The sequence below is a fragment of the Lycium barbarum genome, chromosome 7 (assembly GCF_019175385.1).
Source record: "Lycium barbarum isolate Lr01 chromosome 7, ASM1917538v2, whole genome shotgun sequence".
Classification (NCBI taxonomy): Eukaryota; Viridiplantae; Streptophyta; class Magnoliopsida; order Solanales; family Solanaceae; genus Lycium; species Lycium barbarum.
Window position 1 is genome coordinate 1,554,868 of NC_083343.1, and position 25,041 is coordinate 1,579,908.

The window sequence follows — 25,041 nt, forward strand, 5'->3', positions numbered from 1 at the left end:
AAATACCTCTATCGTGTTAGTGTTTATTCACAACTCAGAATTGCAATCTTTCTTATTATTAATATTTCCCATCTCTTTCACTCATCCAAAGAGACTATGGCTCGCTCCGTTTGCTTCATGGCATTTCTGGTCTTGGCAATGATGCTCGTTATTGCCTATGGTTTGTCTCAATTTATTCCTCTAAATTAAATCCTCATACAAATAATAAAAAATAACGAGCAGTATTACTCTGTTCCAATGGTTTGTTACGTTTGACTTTGAGGAATTAATCATGAAGAAACTTGTATGTATTCCTCTAAAGAGTATACAAATAATTTTTCTTGAAGGAAACTAAATTTATTCGCAGTTCAAAAGTTACTATTAATGATTGACGGCTTTGAAATAGCCTGAAAGAACTTGTTTGCTGTATTTCGCTTAACAGTATACAAGCAATCACTACATAAAAAAATTGGATTTAGTTGCGAAGCTCGTCACTAGTTTGTCACTAAATAGCTCATAGTTTATCTGTTGCTAAATAGAATTAACAATGAATTTTGTTGTGTAACTATAAAATTTGTCTGTCGCTGATTCCTATTTTTTTGATTCTGAATATTTCTTTTGATCATGTCTTTATTTTGTTAACATTTGTAAGTACTTGTGAATGATTTGTAGAGGTGCAAGCTGGCAACATTTGCAAAGCAACAAGCCAGACTTTTGAAGGAATATGCATTACCGACAGTTCATGCAGAAAAGCGTGCATTAAGGAGAAATTTACTGATGGACATTGTAGCAAAATCCGAAGAAAGTGCCTATGCACTAAGCCATGTGTATTTGATGAGAATATTTCAAATGAAGCTGAGTTGACTTTGACTGAGCAAGCAAAAACTTTAACAGAAGCTGTGCTTGAAGAAGAGATCACGATGGAGTAATTAAGAGAGATTAAGGGTTTAGTGTCACAAATAATAATAATTTGTTGCCTTTCTTAAAGGGTAGCCTATAATGTTGCATTCTTGGCCTCTAGTAGCCATTTAGCACACTAAATAAGTTGTGACACATCAATCCTTTTTGGATCTTGTATCAAGTTTATGTATGTTTTGATGAAATCAAGGAGAGTTCTCTCTACAATAATGCATCACTAGTAGTATATAATATTTTTATTTTTACATTACCCGGTGTGTTGGGTACAAAGGAAAATGTTCTCTAGGAAAAAAAGTAAATTTCTAACTTATTTTCTATTATTTGGTATATAAATAAAACATATTATCTTAAAAGCATTAATTTGTATGTAATCTAGACAAATTATACTGTAAAAGGTGGGAGTGGAGGGGTAGGGGTGTGGGGGTGGTGGAAATGGGAGTTAGCGGGTGGGGGTAAAGATGAAGTGTGTTGGATGATGGGAGGACACAATCAATGTGGAGATGGGGATCCTTCCTTGCTCTCTGTTCCAAACTCATATCTTGCAATTTGCGATGTAATATTAAATGCCAAAAGTGTGTGCGTTTGTCTTTCCAATTCCACAAACTTGTACATTTATTAAGATGAATGCTTTCTAGCTAGATAATTCCAAAAGTACCTCATAGAAATAAATGGCTAAAGGGAAAGAAAGTTGAGGACTTCCAAGCAGTCCTCAACCAACACAAGTCATATGCCACTACCAAAATGCAGATAACAATAACAAAGCAATTAATTAATTCAATACTAAAGAAGAAGGAAAGAAGGGACAATAATACAGGTTATGAAAATCATGATGTGAGATTCTCTCTGGCAATTTGCATCTTCTTTTCTCCAATATCTTTCCATGGAAATATGGCGTCTTCTTGAGTTGTAAAGGTGACCATACTTCAAACACTGTAGATCATCTCTACTACGGGTGGGCATGGTATGGTAGATACCGATTACCATATCGAAATCAAAAAATTTTATATCGCGGTTTCGGTATTATGGTATTTAGTACGATATTTGGTATGCATTTTTAAAAAGTTTGGTATTCGATACGGAATTTGGTATTCATAAAGAAAATACCGAAATACCGAATACTATACCGAAGTATGTGGTTACATATACAATTCATATATCTTAGTATTATAATACTAACAAATATATAAACTAGTATTATTAGAAAACTAATTGTTTAAACTTTTAAACTTTGTCAACTCTATCTTGATTTAAATGTCTTTTTTTATGTAATTGATTTATGAATGGGATTGTTTTTATTTTCTTTTGAATATTTTTGCATGTGTAAGCTGTTAGTACAATATAATTGAGACGTTTTTTGAGTAGCCGAAGTCATAATTCTCTATGATATGAGTATATATAAGTTGAAGTTGAACAAACTATGGTACCGATTACCGTACCGCAAAATACCGAAATCGAACTTAAAAATATCGAGCCATACTGAATTATTTTGGTATGTTAATGGTATAGTATTTTTAGAAATCGAAAATCAAAATTACCAGAAAAAAAAATTAGACTACCTCAATTTATTTTTTTTAACTTATAAGCTGCAAATAGCTTATAGGCATAAGCCCATCAAAACAGGCTCTTAGTAATGAATTATCTGTTTGATTTCTCAATATATATTTCGATGGGAAATAAGCAAAAAAGCCACAAAGAAAATGACAAAAAGACATCAAACGTGGCCTATAGTTTGAGGATATCCTAAATGGTCCAAACGGTCCTAAATGTACAACCAAAAATCTTGTTGCCAAATGTCAGAATCACATGTCTGGCAGTACTTAATTTTTGCTTTTCGTACACCAATAATGGTTTATCACATACACGTTTTTCCCCATTAAAGAACAAAAATATTTACTCTTGTTATTCATATTCCAATAAGAGGCCGTCTGGTCTGGATTTTAGGAAATATAATACATAATACACAGCTGCTGCTAGCATTATTTTGTATACCTCAGCCCTGCTTCTTCTTCCTTTGCACCATGTTTCATTAGATTTCTTAAAAAGGTTTGTAGCCATGGTTGGGTTGCAATGAGATTAGTGCACTCTTGATTTGGGCACTATGACATAATTGCCCTCATATGGCACAGAATCCGAACATGCTAGAACTTGAACCGGGCGGTACTTTGGGGATAGGGTAATAATATTAATGAAAACTCTTGTAATGAAGCATTAATGATGTGATTCTTCATTATTGGCTTTAAAGGTTTATGTGTGCAATGTAATTTCGGTTGTCTTTCCTGTTTTTTGTTGCTATGTTAGTGAAGGAGCATGCTATTTACATTATAGTAGTAACAATTTGGCTTCTTTCTTTGGTGTTCATCTTTACTAAAAAGAGCAAACTATCGATGCCGCTGAAATTCACCTGCTTCCACATTCTCATGGGACTATTCGGGAGAATGTACGTGTTATACGTGTATATGCAAGAGAGGAATCATAGACAACTTTGTTGCATTTACATTTCTGTTTGCTCCCTGCACTTTGCTTTCAATACTATTTCCAAGTCATTTTAGCTCTCTTAAGCATTCTGATCTACTGTGATATGTGAGATTCAAATTGATCGTTAAATCGCTGCCCAAATGTGGATCATTTCTATGTGACAAGCAGCTCTGAAGGAACTTGATTTAATTGCTGGAGAAGCTCCCTTTCAAGTTAAAATTTGTTAAACAGAAAATAAATGTCTGTCAAGTATTATGAGCACCATGAGAATATTATCATTTTGTTCCGGTTTCCTTGCCATTGATTAAAAGTTCTGGTTTTCAGCATTATGGTTGACGCATCTCGCTTCTCTAGATCTCGGAAGCTAAACAATTTAAGCTGTTATCTTAGTGTAAGCTTTAGTATTGTGTTGATCCTCTAATTGTTATGTAGGGTCATAAACATTGGATATTGTGCCGTTGATGGGGAAAGAGGTATTCAGAGGCTACTTGTGTATGAATTCATGTCAAATAAAAGTCTGGAAGATCATCTTTTCAGTACAGCCTTTCCAGTTCTTTCTTGGCAAAGAAGACTGCAAATAGCGCTTGGAGCAGCTCAAGGATTGGCTTATTTGCATGAAGAATTGGAAGTTCAGGTGCTTTATTTGAATATTTTCTGATGTTTTCGTCCAAGTTTTCATTAATATTTCGTCAATCGAGGTGGGATCGACAATTACGGAATGTGTGAAAGTTGAGTGGTGCTCCACAGACAAAAAGAAAGAATATTTATTTAGTATTACTCTCAACTTCATAATAATAAGTATCCGCTTAACCTTTTGTATTTGCTTCTAAATAAGTGTTCACTTACACAATTAAGAATGAATTAATTTTATTTTTTCAGATTTACTTTTATTAAGTGTTATGTAACCAGGTCTCAATGTGTCAAGTTAATAGTAATATGCAGATTTTAATTAAGGGTAGTTTAGTCAAAATACCTATTTTTTTAGAAGTTAGTATTTTCTTTAAGGGGTATACTAAAAGTTAAGTGGACACTTATTTTCAACCGGAAGAAGTATTTTGAAAAAGTACTTTTGTGAAAAAAATTATATATTGTTCTACAGATGCTTTGTTCCCCTTTAAAAAAATTTCAGAATGCTTTTATGATTATCATGTTTTTCAAGCCTCGTTTAAGTTTTTGTAAGGGAGTCGTTGATACTCACTGAGTACTGATAGTTGGTGTACTAACATTCTCTTTATGTAAATCTACATTGGCTTGTGTCAATGTAAGTGCAAGATTATAGATGAGCAGACTACATGTTAAGTCCTCCCTCAATCCAGCAGCTATTGGTTAGATCTGCATTGTTTGGCGGAGTCATTTTTTCTTCATAGTCAATCTTTTATTATTTCTTATGGAGATTTGAGAACTCGTCAGGGAACTCATTGTAACACCCCATAAATTCGGGTTAAGTGTGAAAGTGCAAAATTAGTAATAAGATGATATTTTAGCTATATTAATCCATTCGGGATGAATTTGAGTGATAAGGAGTCATTTTGAAGTCAACCCAAATAGTGAAGTTCGTAAGAGTTCTCGAACTCGTATATATTTCAGTAGGTCTGACATCTAAGCCAGTTTCGTGAAAATAGGTTAGTAATCTGGGAAACTTCCTCACTAATAGTTGTAGGTCTTCGAAATACTTTTCCAACGGTAGGTCGTCCAGCTCTAACGGAGCTCTGTTCTAGGAGTTATGCCCATTTTACTGAACATCATATGTGCAGTGTAAAATTAGGCGTGCGCGGCGCCCCAGGCCAAATTTTCAGGAAATCAAAATTTTGACACCGTCAAAATAGATACATTGTGTGCGCCGCCTTGGGCGACGCACCAGGCCATTTTATGCCTCAAGCAATTTTTCCCGAAATTTATAAAAGCCTAACTTCGTTATATTCATTCCCACTTCTTTTTGGCCGACTTTTTGAGAGGAAACAACCCTAGGGTTTCCCCAAAACATATAAGATTCTTGAAACCCAAGAAAGAGAAGAAGAAAGGAATGTTTGGAGACGTTGAGATTCCGTCAATAAGTGTGATTGTAGAACCTTGGGAATTACGTTTGAGCGGGATTTAAGGTATGTCTATATTTCCAAAAATCTTTCTTGAAGTATGTCAATATTTCAAAAATCGTCTTTTCAAGTATGTCTACTTTTGAAGTACGTTTATATTGTGAAAGCATGATTTGTATTTGAGAATCCTTCCTTGATTGTTTGTATAAGTCATAACTCTTGTTTGGTGCAATTTCTTTTGGAATTAAAGATTATTTCTTTTAGACAAGGTCATGCATGTGTAGGGTCAAGCCCGTATCGATCCTTATACGAACTATACTACTTTGTGAAACTAGCTTTTCCTATTATTGGATGATTGAACTTATTTTTCTATTGGTTGGACCTTAAACTTATTTTGATGCTAAATGGGTTTCTTGAAATTGAATAAGAGATTTGAATGAGATTCTAAATGGGTTATGACTTGAAATGTCTCTATTTTGAGATGATGACTTGAGAAGTGAGATTCGGCTCTAAGCCATGATTAATGATTCGGTAATATGGCATGATTTATATTTTGTTTGTGTTTAGGCCTGTATGGGCAAGCTGTGCTAGTCCATAGGATGATTAGCCATTATGGATCCTAACGTATCAATACGAGTATTGATGTGTCAGTCCAGAGGATGATTGATCTCCGTATTGCTTCCTAGCCCGGAGTTTCTATTGATGTGTCAGTCCAGAGGATGATTGGCCTCCATTACTTCTTAGCCGGAGTATCTATTGTTGTGTCAGTCCAGAGGATGATTGATCTCCGTTGCTTCCTAGCCAGAGTATCTATTTCATGTCAGTCCAGAGGATGATTGACCTGCGTTGCTTCCTAGCCAGAGTATCTTTTGTTGTGCCAGTCCAGAGGATGATTGACCTCCATTGCTTCCTAGCCCGGAGTATCTATCGTTGTGCTAGTCCAGCGGATGATTAACCTCCGTGGTTTCTTAGCCAGGAGTATCAACTGATTGATTTGCCTGAAAGTGGCTTGTTTTGTATCTTTGTTGCCTCTGAGTGGCTTGTGGAAACCTTGAGTTCGTGAATGAAACACAGAATGATGTGAACGGTAACATAAGTGGAACTTGATATATTCCTGTATGTTGACTCTTATTGGTGATTTCCCTAGTTTACTGGCTTACTTATTCTCTCGAGTTCGAACTGTTTCTTTTGATATCGTTTTATTGATTTTATTCATCATATCTTGTTTTGTTAACTATTGCCCCTTAGATACTCACTGAGTACCCAGTACTCAGGCATACCATTATTGTTTTTTATGGTATGTTAGGTATCATTGATGAGCAGGTTCGTGATACGCCTATGACTTGAGAGAACTTGCTGCTTTCGAGACTATTTGGTGAGCTTACATGATTGTTCGTGGGGAACCATTCTGTCTTTACTTTTGTTTTTGTATTTTAGTTTCAGGCTGCGTCCCGATGGTTTTAGACACTCTTTATTATCTTAGAAGCTCCATAGATAGTATACATTCTTGTGGGCTATTGTCGAGTTGTTTAACTTTTGGGCACGTGTAAGCCTGGCAACCGGTTTTCTTTAACCGGTTCAAACCGGTAACCGGACTTGTAAAACCAGAACAGGTGGAACCGGTTTAATGGTTCCGTTTTACCGTTTAAAACCTACTGGTCCGGTTTTGATTTTTTGGGACCGGAACTAGTTAAACCGGTCAAAATTTAATATTTTTTTAAAATGTAGCTGTTGGATAAATGGGCTGGATCGTTGGCCGACGGTCCATTTGCAAAAATGGTCGTTGGCAAACGGTTCCAAACGTCCCTTTTGCCCCCCCCCCCCCCCACCCCCCCCCAACCCTCCCAAACTTTTTTTTAACACTTTAACTCATCCCTCACCCCTATATAAACTCCTCTCCATTTTCATTTTAATCCACACAAATTCACTCTTCTCGTTCTCTCAATTTCTCTCAATTATAGTTACTTTGCAACAATTAGCCACTTTAAATTTCTCTCAATTAAATATTATAAAGTTTTATTCTAGTTTCAATTATTAATTTTGCAATTATAATATTGTTGGTGAAGTTGGTGATTTTGTAACAATCCGAAGTAGCTTTGGTGGATTTACAATTCTACCCACCTTCACTTTGTTGGAAATTAGTCCAACAATTTGGTACCTTCGTTCCAACTTTATCTTTATTTTTCGCTATTTAATTCTAGCAATTTAATTTGTTGCAATTTATTTTCTTGTGATTTATTTGAGTGTGATTTAAATTAAGTCTATTTAATAATGGCGAAGAGATTTAGACGTGGTGTCGATAGTAGTGGTATTGTTACGGGTGGGTTTAATGAGGAACCATTTGTGAACGAAACACCTAATTTAGGTATTGATGTTGGTGGAAATAATCCACTTTTAGATCATGAGGCAATGCAACAACATTATACCAACACTTTTCATGAAATTGATGATGATGATGATGATGAAACACAAGCCCCCGAAAATCCCATAGGAGATACAGGTCCTGCACAATCACATACACAAGACAACCCGTCAAGAACTCGTAAGTCAACCGCTAAAATTTGGAAATTTATGACTAAGAATAAGGAAAGCCAAACAGCTAAAATTTGCCTTTTCTGGTCTCTCTTAAACTTGTAGCAATGTTTCTTGATGTGCCCTTTCAAGTGACAATAGTCACATGTAAGATTCTTGTACCTAGAGGATCTTGACTTGCTTCTACTTTTGCCCCTGTCATTCTGACCTCTGAAGTTACTTCTCCCCCTGTCTTCAGTAACCAAAACATCGGAGTGTGAAGTTAAAGAAGACGAAGCTTGAGATCTTCTTCTCATCTCTTCATTCAAAGCACCACTCTTAGCATTTCCATAGTTACACATCACTGGGAGCAGAATTAGTCAAAGAAACTCGAAGAGTTTCCCAAGAGTTTGGCAGAGTATTAAGAAGCCAAAGTCCCTGTATTTCTTCATCAAACTTGACACTCATTCCAGACAGCTGATCAAGTACACCCTGAAAATCATTGATATGATCAGAAATAAGGCTGCCCTTTGTATCTAATATTCATCAATTGTTTAATTAGATACAACTTATTATTGCCAGTCTTTGAAGCATAAAGTGTCTTGAGCTTTTCCCACAAGCTTTTAGCATTTGTCTCATTCACAATATGATTTCGAACATTATCTTCAACTCATTGCCTAGTATAGCCACAAACATGTAAGTGCTCAAATTCCCACTCTTCATCTTTAATAGTCTCGGGTTTCTTAGAAGCAACACATGTAAATGCAATTTCTTGACAAATAGAAGATCTTTCATCTTGCTTTTCCAAATATGGTAATTACTGCCATTTAAACAAACCATCTTGCTCATATTTGCCTCCATCATTCAAATAGACGATCAACACAACCAAATACAACCACAAGCTCTGATACCACTTTGTTGGGGAAGAAACAAGCAATAACCAAATTGCACGACGAGGTAACAGCGAAAGAAATACCTAAGTCGAAACTTCCCACACTATTTGAACCAAGAGAAGACAATAAACACTAGCACAAATGGAAATCCAGGCAACAGCTATAACAACAATAAAATAGCAAAGAAAACAAAAATAAATCGAATGGAAGAGACACCAAATTTACGTGGTAAAACCCCTTCGAGGTGAAGAGGAAACATCCACGGGACCTCCGGCCCACAAAAGCTCCACTATAATCAACAAGAGTTACAACAATGTTCTCCAAATAGCTACAACAACAAATCCAAGCACGGAGCAACAATACATAAAAGATAGCACCAAAACTAGTGAAGAAAGGAGAGAAAGGCCTAAAATCTACAAATAAAACTAAAATTGAAAGAATTTTAAAAGCCCTAATTTAAGAGAAACTAAACTCAATTAATTAACTTCAAAACAGGTCTGGGTTGGTGGGACGGGCTACGCAGGCGGCGGCGCTAGGCGGCGGGGAAATGGGCGGCGGGGCTGGGCTGAGGGAAGGGGGGCGGCGGGTAGCTAGGGTTTGAGGGGAATGGGAGTTTAATTGGGAAGAGGAGAAGAAATGGGTATGAAAACCCGTCTGGAATGTTTTTAAAGAAAAACCGACAGACAAAACCGACCCTGTCCGTCGGTTTTTCCCGCACGTTTGACCAGATTTGACCCAAAAAAAAAAGAGGAAACCGACCCTGTCCGTCGGTTTCCTAGAAAAAAATTGTTTATTATTTTTTAAAAAAACGAATTGAATTGCATATTATTTAAAATATTTTTAAAAATAAAACCGACATCGTCCGTCGGTTTTATATTAATTATTATTATTATGTTTTCTTTGCGGATATATATTTTCAAAATTCTGCCAAAAAAACCGACGTCGTTTGTCGGTTTTCTAATTAAAATATTTTTTTAAAAAAATTAGAAATGTAAAAAACCGACGCAGGGAGTCGGTTTTTTGTCCGTCGATTTTTGAAAGTTTTTTAGTAGTGTAAATGGACCGAAAAGAGTGGTATTTAACTTTTTATTTTTGAGCCTATACCAATTTCTAAGGCCTGAATTAACTACTAATGTGAGATGATTGAGACGAGATGCGAATTATTTCAAATCTCATTGTGAAAAGAAAAAAAAAAGGTTGGGAAAAAAATAATTGTGAGGGAGCGAGATGGGTTGTGAACACATTTCAAAACCCGTTGCCAAAAGAGTGAAAGTTTTACCAAATAATAATAAGTCTCGAATTTTAGAGACAAATAATTGCTTTTAATGCTAGACGAGCTTTAGGCACGTTTTAAAATGTTTGTCTCGATTAAGAATGCGGTTACGCATCTTATTTGGAGAAGCTTAAACAGCTCAAGCATGTCGTTATGCACTTTGGCCAACTCATTTTAAAATGTTTATTTCGATTAAGAATGCGGTTACGCATCTTATGTTGAGACACTTAAAAGAAGCTCAAGGATGCGGTTACGCACCTTGGAAAAATTGTTCTAATAATTAATTTTCATTAATTCAAATCAAGACGTGTAGACAAAGACAATTTAGGTGCGATACATATGAGCGAAGAAAGCAGTTACGCTTCTAAGCCTATGTATGTCAAGATCCGGAATGCGGTTAGGCATCCGGGTTAAGACTAATAAAAGTTCAACAATGAAAAGTATAAGCAAATCAAGGCTCGGGAACACAATATATTCAAAATTAGTTTAAGCTAGGTATAAGTCGATAAAGCGACCGTGCTAGAACTATGGGACTCGGGGAATGCCTAACAACTTTTCCCCGGTCAGCAGAATTCCTTACCCGGTCTTCTATTTTCGTGGACCATAATAAAAAGTCATTTCCTTTTGATTAGGGATTCATAAGGTGACTTGGAACACCAAAACTCAATTTCAAGTGGCGACTCTGTAAATAAAATAATCGCTTTTCAAAACCATCACTTCAATTGAAAAAACCCTTTAATAACTAAACTCATGTGTCCTTTGGGGCGTAAAAAGGGGTGTGACAAGTGCTCCTAGCATGATATTTTAGATTCGAACCCGAGACATCTGATTAAGGATGGAGGGACCCCATAACATTCCACCACAACCCATGTTGTTGATATTTGGTGATGCAGTATGTTACTAACACGGAAAATAGCTTTCTCATGCTCATCAAGTTCTTGTATAGCTTGGCCGATGTCTGATACCTGTTTCATGGCTTGAATACCTTAGATTCGGGTCGGAAAATCTCACTTTAAAAAGTAAAAGGCTTCCCTATCAAAGACTGCTAAAATTAAAGGGATGTGAAAGCAGTAATGAGACAAGAATATTTTGGGAGAATTTTCTCTGCCTTTGTATTCACATAATGACCTCCTTATATATAAGTAAGTCACCACCTTCCACCCGATTCTAACAAGGTAACCTTATTCTAATAAAACTATAAATCCTATATTACCATAATTACAATGATACTACAATTAGAATATTATACTTAGAATAGGGCACTTTCTCACAGACGTGACCGGAGACATTGGTCCGATCACCCGTCTAAGTTCCGGTCACAATAAAGACGACTAAGTTCTTAAAATTTCAATCCGAGACATTTGTATAAGAATGAAGGTATACTTACCCACCCCACCATAACCTTTAATAATTATGGACATCAACTACGTGAATCAGTTATTCTCCAAAAAAAAAAAAGGACTAATTTATTCGCATCATCTGACTTTCAAGATTATTGTAAACCTCTTGAAAATGGATAAGAATGAACCATATTACTTGTTACTCCTTCTGTTTTACTTTGTTTGGTATAGTTTGACTTGGTATAAAATTCATTTTTATAATTTAAAAATAACTTTTGAAACTTGTAATCTTAATATGCCATAATATTAGTGTGTGGTAGAACTTTTGACACTTTCTGTGGATTCAATAAATAAGCCAAAGGAAGATAAAGGGGAATATGCGTAGAATTTTTTACACTTGTGATTTTAAATATGTCATAGTATTTGTGCGGCTATAAAAATTTCTTATTCCGAAAATATATAAGTCACAATCCAAGCCTATGACACGTATTATCTATGACTGACCTCATGGATTAATCGCTCGAATTACACTATCATCGGAGTCGCAAAATGGTTCTCATGTAAACTATTCAAAGAACAAAGTATTTCATCCATCATGAAGTTACTCTTCAATTTGAAATTAGTTTTGCGTTAAAATATATAGAACTTATTGTATGGTTTATAGAGCTGTTCACTTTACTCTCTTATTTTTATATACATGGCAAAATACAGCTTGTTGACACATGTCGAAATAGTATTGAGACACGTGGCAGAGGAAGATGAAACGTTTCTAGTTGCAGCATTTAATACGAGCAAAAAGCCCCGGTTGCATCCGAAGTCAAGTTACAAGGGAAAGTCACATCAGATAATTAATAGCGGAATGGCGTTACAGGACCGGACCGAATCTGAAGCATACATTACCATTCAGTATTAAAGGCAATATTAATTGCTCATTATAATTCATTATTAGGATTTAATTACTGATTAAAGGGTCCATGTATTTGTACTATAAAAGGAGTTTAACCGCCCGAAAGAAGGATCATCGAATAACACTGATTACACACTATTCTTACAAGCTTTACTATTCACATTTATTCTTTTAAATTGCTCTTTCACTCCGGATTTGTATACTTGCTCTTAGAAAGTTTAAGTGCTTTACAGTTCAACCGGAGGAAACCTATTAAAGGATCTGCTTCCAGGATAATTCAAGCCCAGGCTCAATTGCTTTATATTTAATTTCTTTTAGTCAATCAATTCGCCTATTATTATTCTAATTAGCTTGTTTTCACTGCTTATAATAACAAAATCAAATCATGTATCCTTTAAACTGCTAAACAAATTTAACTGTTCTCTTTTTAGGCTAACAATTTTTACGTGAGATTCGTCTAATGTGTCATGTACACGCTCTTGATAAACTTATCAACGTAATAAAAAACTGTCAATCTTCTTTTTGAATCGAAGCAAAAGCCAAAAAAGAAAATCACAAAAAGGACATAAAACGTTGTATAACCTAAAATCTGTTGCCAAATGGAAGAGTCGCAATCAGGGGCAGATGTAACTTCTCGATATCGAGTTCATATGAATTAGATATTTTCGACACAGAATTAAAATTTATGTGCATACTCATAACATTTTAATATAATATATTCAAATGATGCTAAAACACGTTAAAAATTAAATCAATAAAATTTAAATTCTAAATATACTTCGTAAGCTGAAATTACTTGAATATCCAAATGGTCCTAAATGTAGGAACTAAAAATCAGTTGCCAAATGGCAGAGTCACGGGATTTATTTAAATTTTGCATTCGTACATCCAGTAAAGGCTTGTTAATCGACACGCTTTCCCATTTAAGTACAACAACATTTACTCTTGTTATACCAATATAAATTCGTACATCCACTAAACGCTTATTAATCAACACGTTTTCCATTTAAGTACAAAAGCATTTACTCATTTTATACCAATAAGGAACATGAATAAAATACTCCGTGCATCTCAATTTATGTGATAATGTTTGATATATTATTATATTTTTTAAACAAATTCTCTAGGCAGGGTGCATAGGGCCAGTTTTTATTAAGGGCAAAGGTGTAAATATATTGCTCAATTTTATGATTTAGATCAGATATCTCTCTCATTATAAAAGTGGTATATATATACCCCTGCCGTTAAAAAAAGGTGCAAATATACCCTTTTTGCTGATGGGATTTTAAATTAAAAAAACCAATTAGGTTATTTTTTTAATTAAAAAAAATGTCACATGACTTTAGAAAAAAGTCTAATCATTTGTTTTAGTAAACATACTTTTCTAAAGCCACATAGTATTTTTTTTTTCTGACGAGTCGGGTCTGGTTCGTTTAAAAAAATGGGTAGACTTATTTTTTTAAAGTCACGGAGATATTTTTTTTCAAATGAACCAAACCCGACACACCAAAATCTTTTTTACTATGTGGCTTTAGAAAAGTATGTCTGCTAAAGAAAAATGGTTAGATTTTTTTTTTAAGGTCACGTGGATTTTTTTAATTAAAAATAACCTAAATGATTTTTTTTTTAAATTCCGTCAGCGAAAAGGGTATATTTACAGCATTTTGTAACAACAGGGTCTATTTGCACCATCTTGTAACGGCAGGGGTATATAAATACTACTTTTGCAATGAGGGGTATATCTGCTTTAAATCGCAAAGTTGAAGGATATATTTGTAATTATATATATATATATATATATATATATATATAATTGCAAGACATAGACCTGGTGACGTGACACTCTCTAAAGCCAAGAAATCCATTTATCTTTTTTCTCAATTAATATGTGTTTTATATTGAAGAAACTGAAAAGTCACGACAATTAGCCACAACTCAAAAGACACTCCCCAAAAGACACAATGTTTCAGAAGCCTATTATTATAAAGTTGTAAATGCTATGTTGAGAATCCTGATAATTGGTAATGTTGAAAGAGATCGAGGAGTTTTAACTGCAATATTTCATCAAGTCAGAAGAGTTTGTAAGTTCTGCATGTTTTGGATTTTCTTTAGAGCTTTTTGTGTTTTCTTTAATTTCTCTATGCAAATTTGAGATTTGTATTGCATTATTTATGTGCGTGTTTTATGTGTTTCTCATATATTGGAGATGATTAACGAACATCACAAAAGTAGAGTGAAAGTTATAGAAACTAATCTATTGTGTATATATATAAAGTTGTGTATATTACTTTGTCGGTTTGGTTTGATTATTTTTCCCCAGTTTGTTTTTAACAGAATCAAATCAAATCAAATATTGTCAATTTTGAAAATTTAAAATCAACCAAACTCAAACAACTATGGATTTATTTAATCGGCTTGTGCAGTGCTAACTAGGACGGTGTATGGTATGCATTGTGGATGTTTAGTGACGAATCAAACTTTTGATCCGTGGTTCATACAATACTATTCATGAAACGTTTTTTTTTTCTTCTTAATTAGTGTTACCTTTAGAAGAAATAATTCTAGATTTTGTCTACAGGCCTTTCTTAATGAGGTACCAACAATTACTCGTATATGGAAGGTTTGAGATGGTTCTTACTGAATTATCATGAGAATCAGGAGAAGAATTAAAGCTTGATAAATAAGGAAGAAAAAAGAACAATATATATATATATATATATATATATATATATATATATATATATATATATATATATATATATATATATATTAGCAATTATGAGGGAATTTGATAGATTAAGGTTGGAAATATTAAGTGAGTCGATTTGAAATTTTATATTGCTATAAAGGATAATTAATATAGATAGTTCGAGAAATAGAATATAATTATTTCTCAAATTTTTTAACAAAATTAATTAGAATACGTGCTTAAAGTATTTCTCTAAGTGCTGAAAGTTATTTTATAAATAAGCAGTTATGTGTTTGGATAAAAGTGTTTAAAGAGCTTTTAGAAGTAAGAATAGTATTGGAATTAACAGAAAATATAAGAGATAAAAGGGTAAAATTATTGGTCAAACCAAAATGGCTTTTAAGCTAAAAAACAAAATTAGGGTTGAGTAACTTCTTGATTTTGACTTATTTTAAGCACTTTTTAATTTAATTTAAACTATTTTTTATTTTTGTCAAACACCCAAATAAATTAAAAATAGCTTATAAGCTGGTTTGGACTGACTTATAAGCCAATCCAAACAGCTCTAAGTAGCCTTCTCCTTTTTCTAATATTCTACAATCTTCCCTGTTCATTTTCAATACATGGAGTTTTCAGTTTTGTGGTGGAGAAGAAGCGCACAATCGGTATGAATCTCAATATTTTGGTGGTGTTTTATAAACATGGTCTCTGCATTAGCTGTTTTTTACTCCATATATGTCAAACATCCATTATCTTGAAATTTATTTCACATTTCATCATACTTGTGTTGTCAAAAACTGAGATTATAAGGATAAGAATCACTCCAAGTAAATTTAGAATTATTTCATCACTTGCCTTCAATGTGATTCTTTGCTTATATGTTTTCCTCTGTATTTAATAAATTGTTTGGAGTGAACTTTCTCCATTATCTCAATTTACTTTGAATTTTGCATCCGTGTAATGCTTTGGGTGGGGTAAATAGAAAAAGGGTTGGAGGAAGGAGTGTGAAAGAGAGTAAGCCAAAACTTTTCCATTATGGGATAACAATAAATGAACTTTCTTAGTATGACATTTAGTGCAGAGATATATTTGTACTGTGTAATAGTTTTTGATGTGGATATAAAGAACCAAAACCGAAAATTATTACTACTAAGACTTCTATGCAGGGTTGTTCACATGCTTGACTATTTAGATTCTTTTAGTCTATCCAAATTGGTGTATGAAACAAATGAGCTGAAGAAAAGCCATACCCATTTCCAAAAAGAACACTTAAATTAATTAATGTGTTTATCAGGAGTAATTTTTGTTTGGTTACAGAGTTTTTACAAAGTAATATATGTTACTTCTAAAAACAAATTCAAGAATATTGACTAAAAAAAATTCAAGAATATTGACTAGCATACTTTCAAACCTGAAGTTGTAGAACCTAATTTCTACTAAAGATACAAGTGATCATGATATAATAGAGTTGGGCATTCCCTTGGAGAAACAAAAATTTGGCCCTAGAAGAAACTTGTGCTTCTTAATCCTGGTGGTGTGCTATTAGCTAGTGTTGGGAATAAAATAGACCCGCAAAAATAATATTCACGGTATTAGTGATAAACGCGGAACACTAAGTTATGGTTAAATCAGCAAGAATAAAATGCAACAATAATGACACCAAGATTTTACGTGGAAACCCTTCTGAATAAGGGAAAAACCACGGCCAAGAGGAGCAGCTGATATCACTATAGTAAGGAATTTTACACTGTGTAGTCACGAGTATAAATACTCCAAAGACCACTACACACTCAAAAAGAAAAACACTCTTTTGATTTTTCCACCTTACTACAATATCACTCACACTCTATTTTTCTTCACAGACTATTTTCTTACAGTCTATGGAATACCTCACTTTACTCTCACTCAGATGTATTGTCTGAGATTTTGGTGTGTTACAAATGAACCATAAGCTGCCTATTTATAGGAATGAATTTCCTATGGTGAGGTAAGCGCTTACATCACGATTATGATGAGGTAAGCGCTTACATCATGAAAATGTGAACAAAGAAATTGGCTTGTTAGCCAAGTCCACAATTGTTGCCAATGTATAATTTGTCAAAGGAAGAAAAATCTTCCTTTCTTAAAATATAGGATAGGGGACTGGACCCCACAAATCTCCCCCTCCAGTCCCATTCACCTGAAGGAGGGTACACTGGCTTCTAATTTGAGTGCATGCCGACAAGTTCTTTGCACGATTCGAACTTGTCTCTCGGTACCGCCTTGGTCAGCATATCTGCAGGATTTTCATTCGTGTGAATCTTCTTGACTTGGAACAATTCGCTTTCCAATTGCTCACGAATCCAATGATATCTGACATCGATGTGTTTTGTTCTCGCATGGTACATGGAGTTCTTGCTCAAGTCTATTGCACTCTGACTGTCACAATAGACAACATACTCCATTTGCTGCAATCCAAGTTCTTGAAGGAATCTCTTGAGCCATATCATCTCTTTGCCAGCTTCAGTAGCCGCAATATACTCCGCTTCCATTGTAGATAGTGCAACACGCTTCTGCAACTTTGACTGCCATGATATAGCTCCCCCTGAAAAATTAAACAAATATCCAGTAGTGGATTTTCTGTTATCAAGGTCACCTGCCATATCAGAATCTGTATAGCCCTTCAAAATTGGATTTGATCCTCCAAAACACAAGCATTCATCTGATCTTCCTCTTAGATACCTGAGTATCCACTTCACAGCTTCCCAATGCTCTTTCCCTGGATTTTCGAGAAATCTGCTAACAACACCGACTGCATGAGCAATATCTGGTCGAGTGCATACCATTGCATACATTAAACTTCCGACGGCAGAGGAATAATGAATCTTGGCCATTCTCTGTTTTTCCTCTGTTGTTGTAGGACACATCTTTTTGCTCAATTTCAGATGACCAGGAAGAGGTGTGCTAACCCACTTGGCACTCTTCATATTGAAGCGCTCTAGTACACGTTCTATGTACTTTTTCTGCGACAAATAAAGCTTCTTTTCATCTCTCGAACGAGTAATTCTCATGCCCAAAATCTGCTTAGCATGACCCAAGTCTTTCATTGCAAAAGACTTACTCAACTGTTTCTTCAACTCGTCAATCCTGGAAGCATTTTTGCCTACAATCAACATATCATCCACATATAGCAGAAGGATGATAAAGTCACCATCAGAAAATCTTTGTACAAACATACAGTGATCTGAAGAAGTCTTCTTGTAGCCTTGCTCCCCCATAACAGACTCAAACTTCTTGTACCACTGTCTGGGAGCTTGCTTCAATCCGTAGAGACTCTTCTTGAGTTTGCATACAAGATTTTCTTTACCTTTTGCCTTGAAGCCTTCAGGTTGTTCCATATAAATCTCCTCTTCTAAGTCACCATGAAGAAAAGCAGTCTTCACATCCATCTGCTCAATCTCCAAATCAAGACTAGCAGTCAAACCAAGAACTGTCCGAATGGAGGACATTTTCACGACAGGAGAAAATATTTCGTCAAAGTCAATACCTTTCCTTTGACCAAATCCCTTAACAACCAATCTAGCTTTGTATCTGGGCTTCAAGCTGTGTTCTTCGGCTTTAACTTTGAACACCCACTTGTTCTTCAAAGCTCTCATGCCCTTAGGCAAGTTCACCAACTCATAAGTATGGTTCTCACGCAGAGATTTCATCTCATCTTGCATGGCTTCAATCCATTGATCCTTGTGCTCATCTTCCATGGCCTCCTCATAACATTCAGGTTCTCCCCCATCAGTGAGTAATACATACTCATTAGGTGAATAACGGGAAGAAGGAACATGCTGTCTAGTAGACCTTCAAAGTGGAATATCTGACTCATCCACGACTTCATGAGTAGGAGAATCTACTTCATCAATAGCAGCATCGTTATCATCATCAACATGCTGATCTGGAACATGATTCTGGGCATCACCATCGTCATCGAGCCCACCAACTTCATCAGCATTTGTATGAGGAACTAGATCAAGATTAACTAAACCTTCAGAACTTGAAGATTTTATCTTCTCCGCTTTGTTAATATCTTCAATGGTTTGATCCTCCATGAAGATAACATCACGGCTTCTCACAACCTTCTTCTCAATTGGATCATATAGCCTGTAACCAAACTCATCAAGGCCATAACCAATGAAGATGCACTGCCTTGTCTTGGCAGTTAATTTCGACCTTTCATCTTTAGGCACATGTACAAAAGCTTTACAACCAAACACTTTCAAGTGGTCATAGGAAACATCCTTTCCATACCAAACTCTGTTTGGAACATCACTTTGCAAAGCAACCGCAGGGGATAGATTAATAACATGTGCAGCGGTCAATAAAGCCTCACCCCAAAAGGAATTCGGCAACTTTGCTTCAGAAAGCAAACATCTGACTCTTTCCATCAAGGTCCTGTTCATCCTCTCTGCTAAACCATTAAGCTGAGGAGTCTTAGGAGGAGTCTTCTGGTGTCTGATACCCTGTTGCTTGCAGTATTCGTCAAACGGTCCACAATATTCATCACCGTTATCAGTACGAATACACTTCAGCTTCTTTCCAGTTTCTCTTTCAACTGAGGCCTGAAACTGCTTAAAGACACCCAACACTTGGTCTTTAGTCTTTAAGACGTAGAACCAAAGTTTCCTTGAGCAATCATCAATAAAGGTAGCAAAATAAAGTGCACCACCCAAAGTCCTTGTCTTCATTGGACCACATAAATCTGAATGCACCAACTCAAGCAACTCTGTCTTTCTTGAAGGAGGATGAAACTTGAAAGAAACTCTATTTTGTTTTCCAGCCAAGCAGTGCTCACACTTTTCTAATTTAGCACTTTCGAAATTTGACAATAATTTCTTTTTGGCCAGAACATTTAGTCCTTTCTCGCTAATGTGGCTAAGCATCTTATGCCATAACGTTGAAGAGCTATTGCTCTCAACTGCATTCACCATATCAACACAGGTAGAGGCCGTAGTCCAGTATAGACCACGACGCTTTTCGCCACGAGCCACAATCATGGAACCTTTAGTAAGCTTCCACGTTCCAGCACCATTGGTACTGACATATCCCTCATCATCCAAAACACCAACAGAGATCAAGTGCAAACGAACATCAGGTGCATGCTTTACATTGTTTAAAACTAGTTTAGTTCCAATACTAGTTTTCAAACAAATCGTTCCAACACCAGCCACCCTGGATACAGTCTCATTACCCATACTCAAAGTTCCAAAGTCACCCGGAGTATAGGATGAGAAAAATTCCTTCCTTGATGTCACATGAGATGCGGCACCACTGTCCACAACCCAGCTTGACTCATCACAAGCAATATTTATCAGATCCACATCAAGGACAGTAACAAGATCTTCTGTAGTGACAGCGGCAACACGATTGCCATCTTCTTTCTTTTCCTCCTTTTCTCTATTCTCTTTTTTCAAAATCCGGCAGAACTTCTTTGTGTGCCCTTTTTTCCCGCAATGATAGCAGTCAATATCTTTAAGTCTGCTTCTGGATTTGCTTCTATGATGTTCTCTATTTTGAGAACCACGATTCTTGCCTCTCCCCCTAGTGTCAGTCACCAAGACATCTGATGAGGAGGAACCTTGAGATTTTCTTCTCATCTCTTCATTTAAAAGACTGCTCTTGGCAAGATCCATAGAGATCACACCATCCGGAGCAGAATTTGATAATGAAGTTCTAATAATTTCCCAAGAATCTGGTAGGGAACCAAGTAGAAATAAGCCTTGAATTTCTTCATCAAAATTAATACCCATAGCAGATAACTGGTTCATGATCCCCTGAAAAATATTCAGATGATTTGTCATTGCGGAACCATCGTGGTATTTTAAACCCAGCATTTGCTTTATCAGAAACATCTTGTTATTACCAGTTTTTCGAGCATACAAACTTTCAAGATGCTCCCATAGGGTCCGAGCATGTGTCTCTCCAGAAATATGGTTCAACACATTATCGTCAACCCACTGTCTAATAAAGCCGCAAACCTGCCGATGCAACAAATTCCACTCTTCATCTGATTTATTATCAGGCTTTTTATTTCCAAAGACAGGTTAATGAAAATTCTTGACATAGAGCAAATCTTCCATTTTGCCCTTCCAAATGGCATAATTTACGCCACTCAAAGTAACCATTCTACTAGTGTTGGCTTCCATCGTTTATCACAAATACAAATATTATTTTATTCGAAGACCAAAGTAATTCTTTTCTGATGTGGAAGTTCAGACTGTGCTGCAACCACAGAGCATACTCAGACAGAACCTTGGCTCTGATACCACTTGTTGGGAATAAAATAGACCCGCAAAAATAATATTCACGGTATTAGTGATAAACGCGGAACACTAAGTTATGGTTAAATCAGCAAGAATAAAATGCAACAATAATGACACCAAGATTTTACGTGGAAACCCTTCTGAATAAGGGAAAAACCACGGCCAAGAGGAGCAGCTGATATCACTATAGTAAGGAATTTTACACTGTGTAGTCACGAGTATAAATACTCCAAAGACCACTACACACTCAAAAAGAAAAACACTCTTTTGATTTTTCCACCTTACTACAATATCACTCACACTCTATTTTTCTTCACAGACTATTTTCTTACAGTCTATGGAATACCTCACTTTGCTCTCACTCAGATGTATTGTCTGAGATTTTGGTGTGTTACAAATGAACCATAAGCTGCCTATTTATAGGAATGAATTTCCTATGGTGAGGTAAGCGCTTACATCACGATTATGATGAGGTAAGCGCTTACATCATGAAAATGTGAACAAAGAAATTGGCTTGTTAGCCAAGTCCACAATTGTTGCCAATGTATAATTTGTCAAAGGAAGAAAAATCTTCCTTTCTTAAAATATGGGATAGGGGACTGGACCCCACAGCTAGTTCTTAAGGTGAATCGTCAAGACGTGATTAGATAGACTTTGCTTGACTTCCTGATTTCTTTTGTAATCTTGAAAAGTGAAATTTATGCACAAAAGAAAATGTACTACGAAGTTATAAACAATGTCTAATGCTTGTGGTTTAAGGAGAAAAATCGAGTAACAGGTTTGGTGTAGTGAACAAATTTAAATATAGAGGAGCAGGAGAAAAACCATATGTGGAGTGATGGTTAACCTACTATCGTGCCAGTTTGTTGCTTTCATGGATCTGTTGACTCATCCCTTACTTTCCTTCACTTTAGTTACTTGAAGCGAGCCAGTGGATTTTGAATCAGTTTTATGAGTAACTTGGAAGGAAATAATATTCCTCTTGATATTCATACCTTTACTTTCCTTGAAATTAAATCTGATTATGTTTTCCCTGTCAATTCTCCTCTCTTTCCTTAATTTTCTTTTACTTCAGCAAAGGTGAATTCGTTAGCTTTATATGTTTGACTAACTTCGATGAAATGATTTTGGTCTTCACATACTTATCCGAATTTTTTTTGGTCTTGCATTCTATTTAAGGCAATATCAATTAGACATCCGCAATTATTTGGCTTCTGAGAATTATGTTGATACAGTGAGTTTGAAATACTTGCGAGACATTGTTTAATTATCTGATATCGCAACAACGCATACTTCATAATTATTACCTGTGTAAAATAATTGCAAGAAAGTATGGGAGTATAAGCTTGAAGAAGAGTTGAGTAATCAATACTGTTTTAAGTTCGCAGCTTTTGGAGTTCATATTAGTTTGAAGAAGAGTTGAGTGGTACTGAGTGGCCCTGGTGGAGAGCGGTGTGGAACAATGCAAATATCCCTAAACACAGCTTTATATGCTGGCTCACCATGCATAAAAGACTGATGACAAGGGACAGATTGGGTAAGATGGGCATATGCCAAGAGGAAGCATGTCTGTTATGTGGAGACTGCTCTGAAACTGTTGATCATATTTTCTTTAAATGTGCATTTTCTCAACAATGCTTGAAGGTCACCATGGAATGGCTGCAGATTAAAGTAAGCAGGAATGACAGTAATGGCATTTGGAGAAATATTGCAAGAAGAGCTCGAGGTAAGGTTAGCAAAGCCTTCCTTTGGGCAATAGTAAATGCACTAATATATCACATATGGAGGGCAAGAAATGAAGCACTGTGGAGTCATAGAGTACCAAGGCCCCACCTGGTAAGCAAGAAAGTCCAACAGGAATGCAGACAAAGACGTTTGGATTGGCTTATAAGTTGCTTATAAGCTGTTTTCAGTTTTTTTGAGTGTTTGATTGGCCAGTTTAAAGTCATTTTGTGCTTAAAATAAGTTCAAAAGGCTCATTTGACTTAGCTTATCTAAAGCAGCTTATAAGCTGAAAACAGCTTATAAGCCAAAAAAATAAGTTAGACTACCTCAACTTATTTTTTTTAGCTTATAAGCTGCAAACAGCTTATAGCCATAAGCCCATCCAAACAGGCTCATAATGTATAGGAAGAAAAGGTGTAAAGATAGGAGATGGATAGCAGAGCTGTACACACAATAGCATAGCAAGAATAGTAATGTTTTGCTTTTCTGAGTAATGAGGACTGGGGTGAGGTAAATTAGAGGCAATTAAGGCCCGGTCTCTTTGTATGTGTTTTTTGCAGTGGAAAATCAATAAAATGGTTCGGTGGATCAAAAAAAAAAAAAAAGAGTTGAGCAATAAATACTATTCATTTCATCAAGTTATTTTTTAGCATAATTGAAATTAAAAATCCATATTAGTCTTGGATTTCATCTTAATTTGTTGTTCTTGAGATTTAAGCCATGGTATAAGAGGTATCTTTGTGAGAATTATATTGAATACTAATTATTAGATGTTAAAAAGGTTCCATTTTAAATTTTGAACCAAACAACCAGCAAAACTGAAATGGTTCAGTAGAAGAAAATGGTGATTGAAGCAGATTTCCCCAAAGCATTCATTGGTACAGGAAATAGTATACATGTGCTGATTTTTTATTTTTTTTTCGTAGCTACTTACAACTATATTCATTTCTTAAAATTTGAATAGTATAATATGTATATTACTTTGCTTTCACAGAATTTTTCTCTTTGTATGATAAAAGAGTGTATCTACAAAACTTCTATTTTGAAGGATTAAACGATGTTATTTGCTTGAAAAATGCTTGTATTTGTTGCCTGGTGTGTAAAAGCAAATGTCTTGCATTGCGTTTCTAATAGCAAGATGTAGGAATTTTTTTATTTAGACGAAGCTAGAGGTCCTGTATTTGAAGTTTTGGGTTTCACTTGCAAGTGTTTAAAGACCATATTTTATAGACTGTTATGAAATTCTTTTATCAATTTTCCCAAAATAACTATTGTAATTACGGAATCTTTCACCATTAAGATCTCAGTCATTATGTTCCTTCATTTTTTAGATTTGAATCTTAATGTCGTAAGGAGATACGCTAGAAACAATGAAAGTATAAAAAGTTTCATTGTCAATAAGATATGATTTTTTTAATTTTATAGAAACATTTTAATTCTCTTGTGACCGCGCGAAGCGCGGGTTAGTTTGCTAGTTAATAAATAAAAGCAAACCTCAAAGAGAAGAGTACAAACAAGGGGGGTTATGTCTTACTTTACTATTCTTAATGATGTTTGATTGAATATGAAGTTTAAAAATGATTTTTTTCCCCTAAAATATGTGGTCTATAACAAGTTATAGTTGTGTGTCTATAAATCATCTCATTAAGAGTAAAATGAAAAGTTTAAAGTTAAATTGTTACTAAATATAGAGATATATCATTAAGAGTAAAATGAGAGGTTTAAAGTTAAATATTGTTACTAAATACAGAAAGATATATATATATTTGGACGAAAATCTTTTTTTTTTTTTGGTTAAGTTCACAGGGCATTTTATTCATCTTCCAAACGCAAATACAAAGGTTGTGAGGGAGTTTAACTAAGCTAACAACTCTCGTACTCATCTGTCCCAATTTAAGTGTTTTGCTTTTTTTTTTGGTCTGTCCCAAAAAGAGTGTCTCTTTCTATATTTAGTAATTTTTCCAATTCCAACACTCTACATGGCAAGATTAAGACCACAAGATTTAAA

General features: G+C 35.1%; 2 protein-coding genes across 5 annotated transcripts; both read left to right on the plus strand.

The window, feature by feature from the left end:
- LOC132602860 (defensin-like protein) lies at positions 1-1,107 on the plus strand. Its single transcript, XM_060315647.1, has 2 exons — positions 1-160; positions 652-1,107. Exons 1-2 carry the CDS (start codon positions 97-99, stop codon positions 906-908), a joined length of 321 nt encoding a protein of 106 aa, XP_060171630.1. The 5' UTR covers positions 1-96; the 3' UTR covers positions 909-1,107.
- A 1,661-nt stretch (positions 1,108-2,768) lies between these two features.
- LOC132602861 (probable serine/threonine-protein kinase PBL19) lies at positions 2,769-12,470 on the plus strand. 4 transcript variants are annotated; one of them, XR_009567884.1, is made up of 4 exons: positions 2,769-3,070; positions 3,805-4,006; positions 6,712-6,780; positions 12,134-12,470. XR_009567884.1 is itself a non-coding variant. In XM_060315648.1 (3 exons), exons 1-3 carry the CDS (start codon positions 3,015-3,017, stop codon positions 6,745-6,747), a joined length of 294 nt encoding a protein of 97 aa, XP_060171631.1. In that variant the 5' UTR covers positions 2,773-3,014; the 3' UTR covers positions 6,748-6,905. The 4 variants fall into 4 exon arrangements, 2 of the variants coding, with proteins under 2 accessions (XP_060171631.1, XP_060171632.1); XR_009567883.1 differs by lacking the exon at positions 12,134-12,470 and adding an exon at positions 8,176-9,237; XM_060315648.1 differs by lacking the exon at positions 12,134-12,470 and having other exon boundaries at positions 2,773-3,070; positions 6,712-6,905.
- Positions 12,471-25,041: the final 12,571 nt, after the last annotated feature.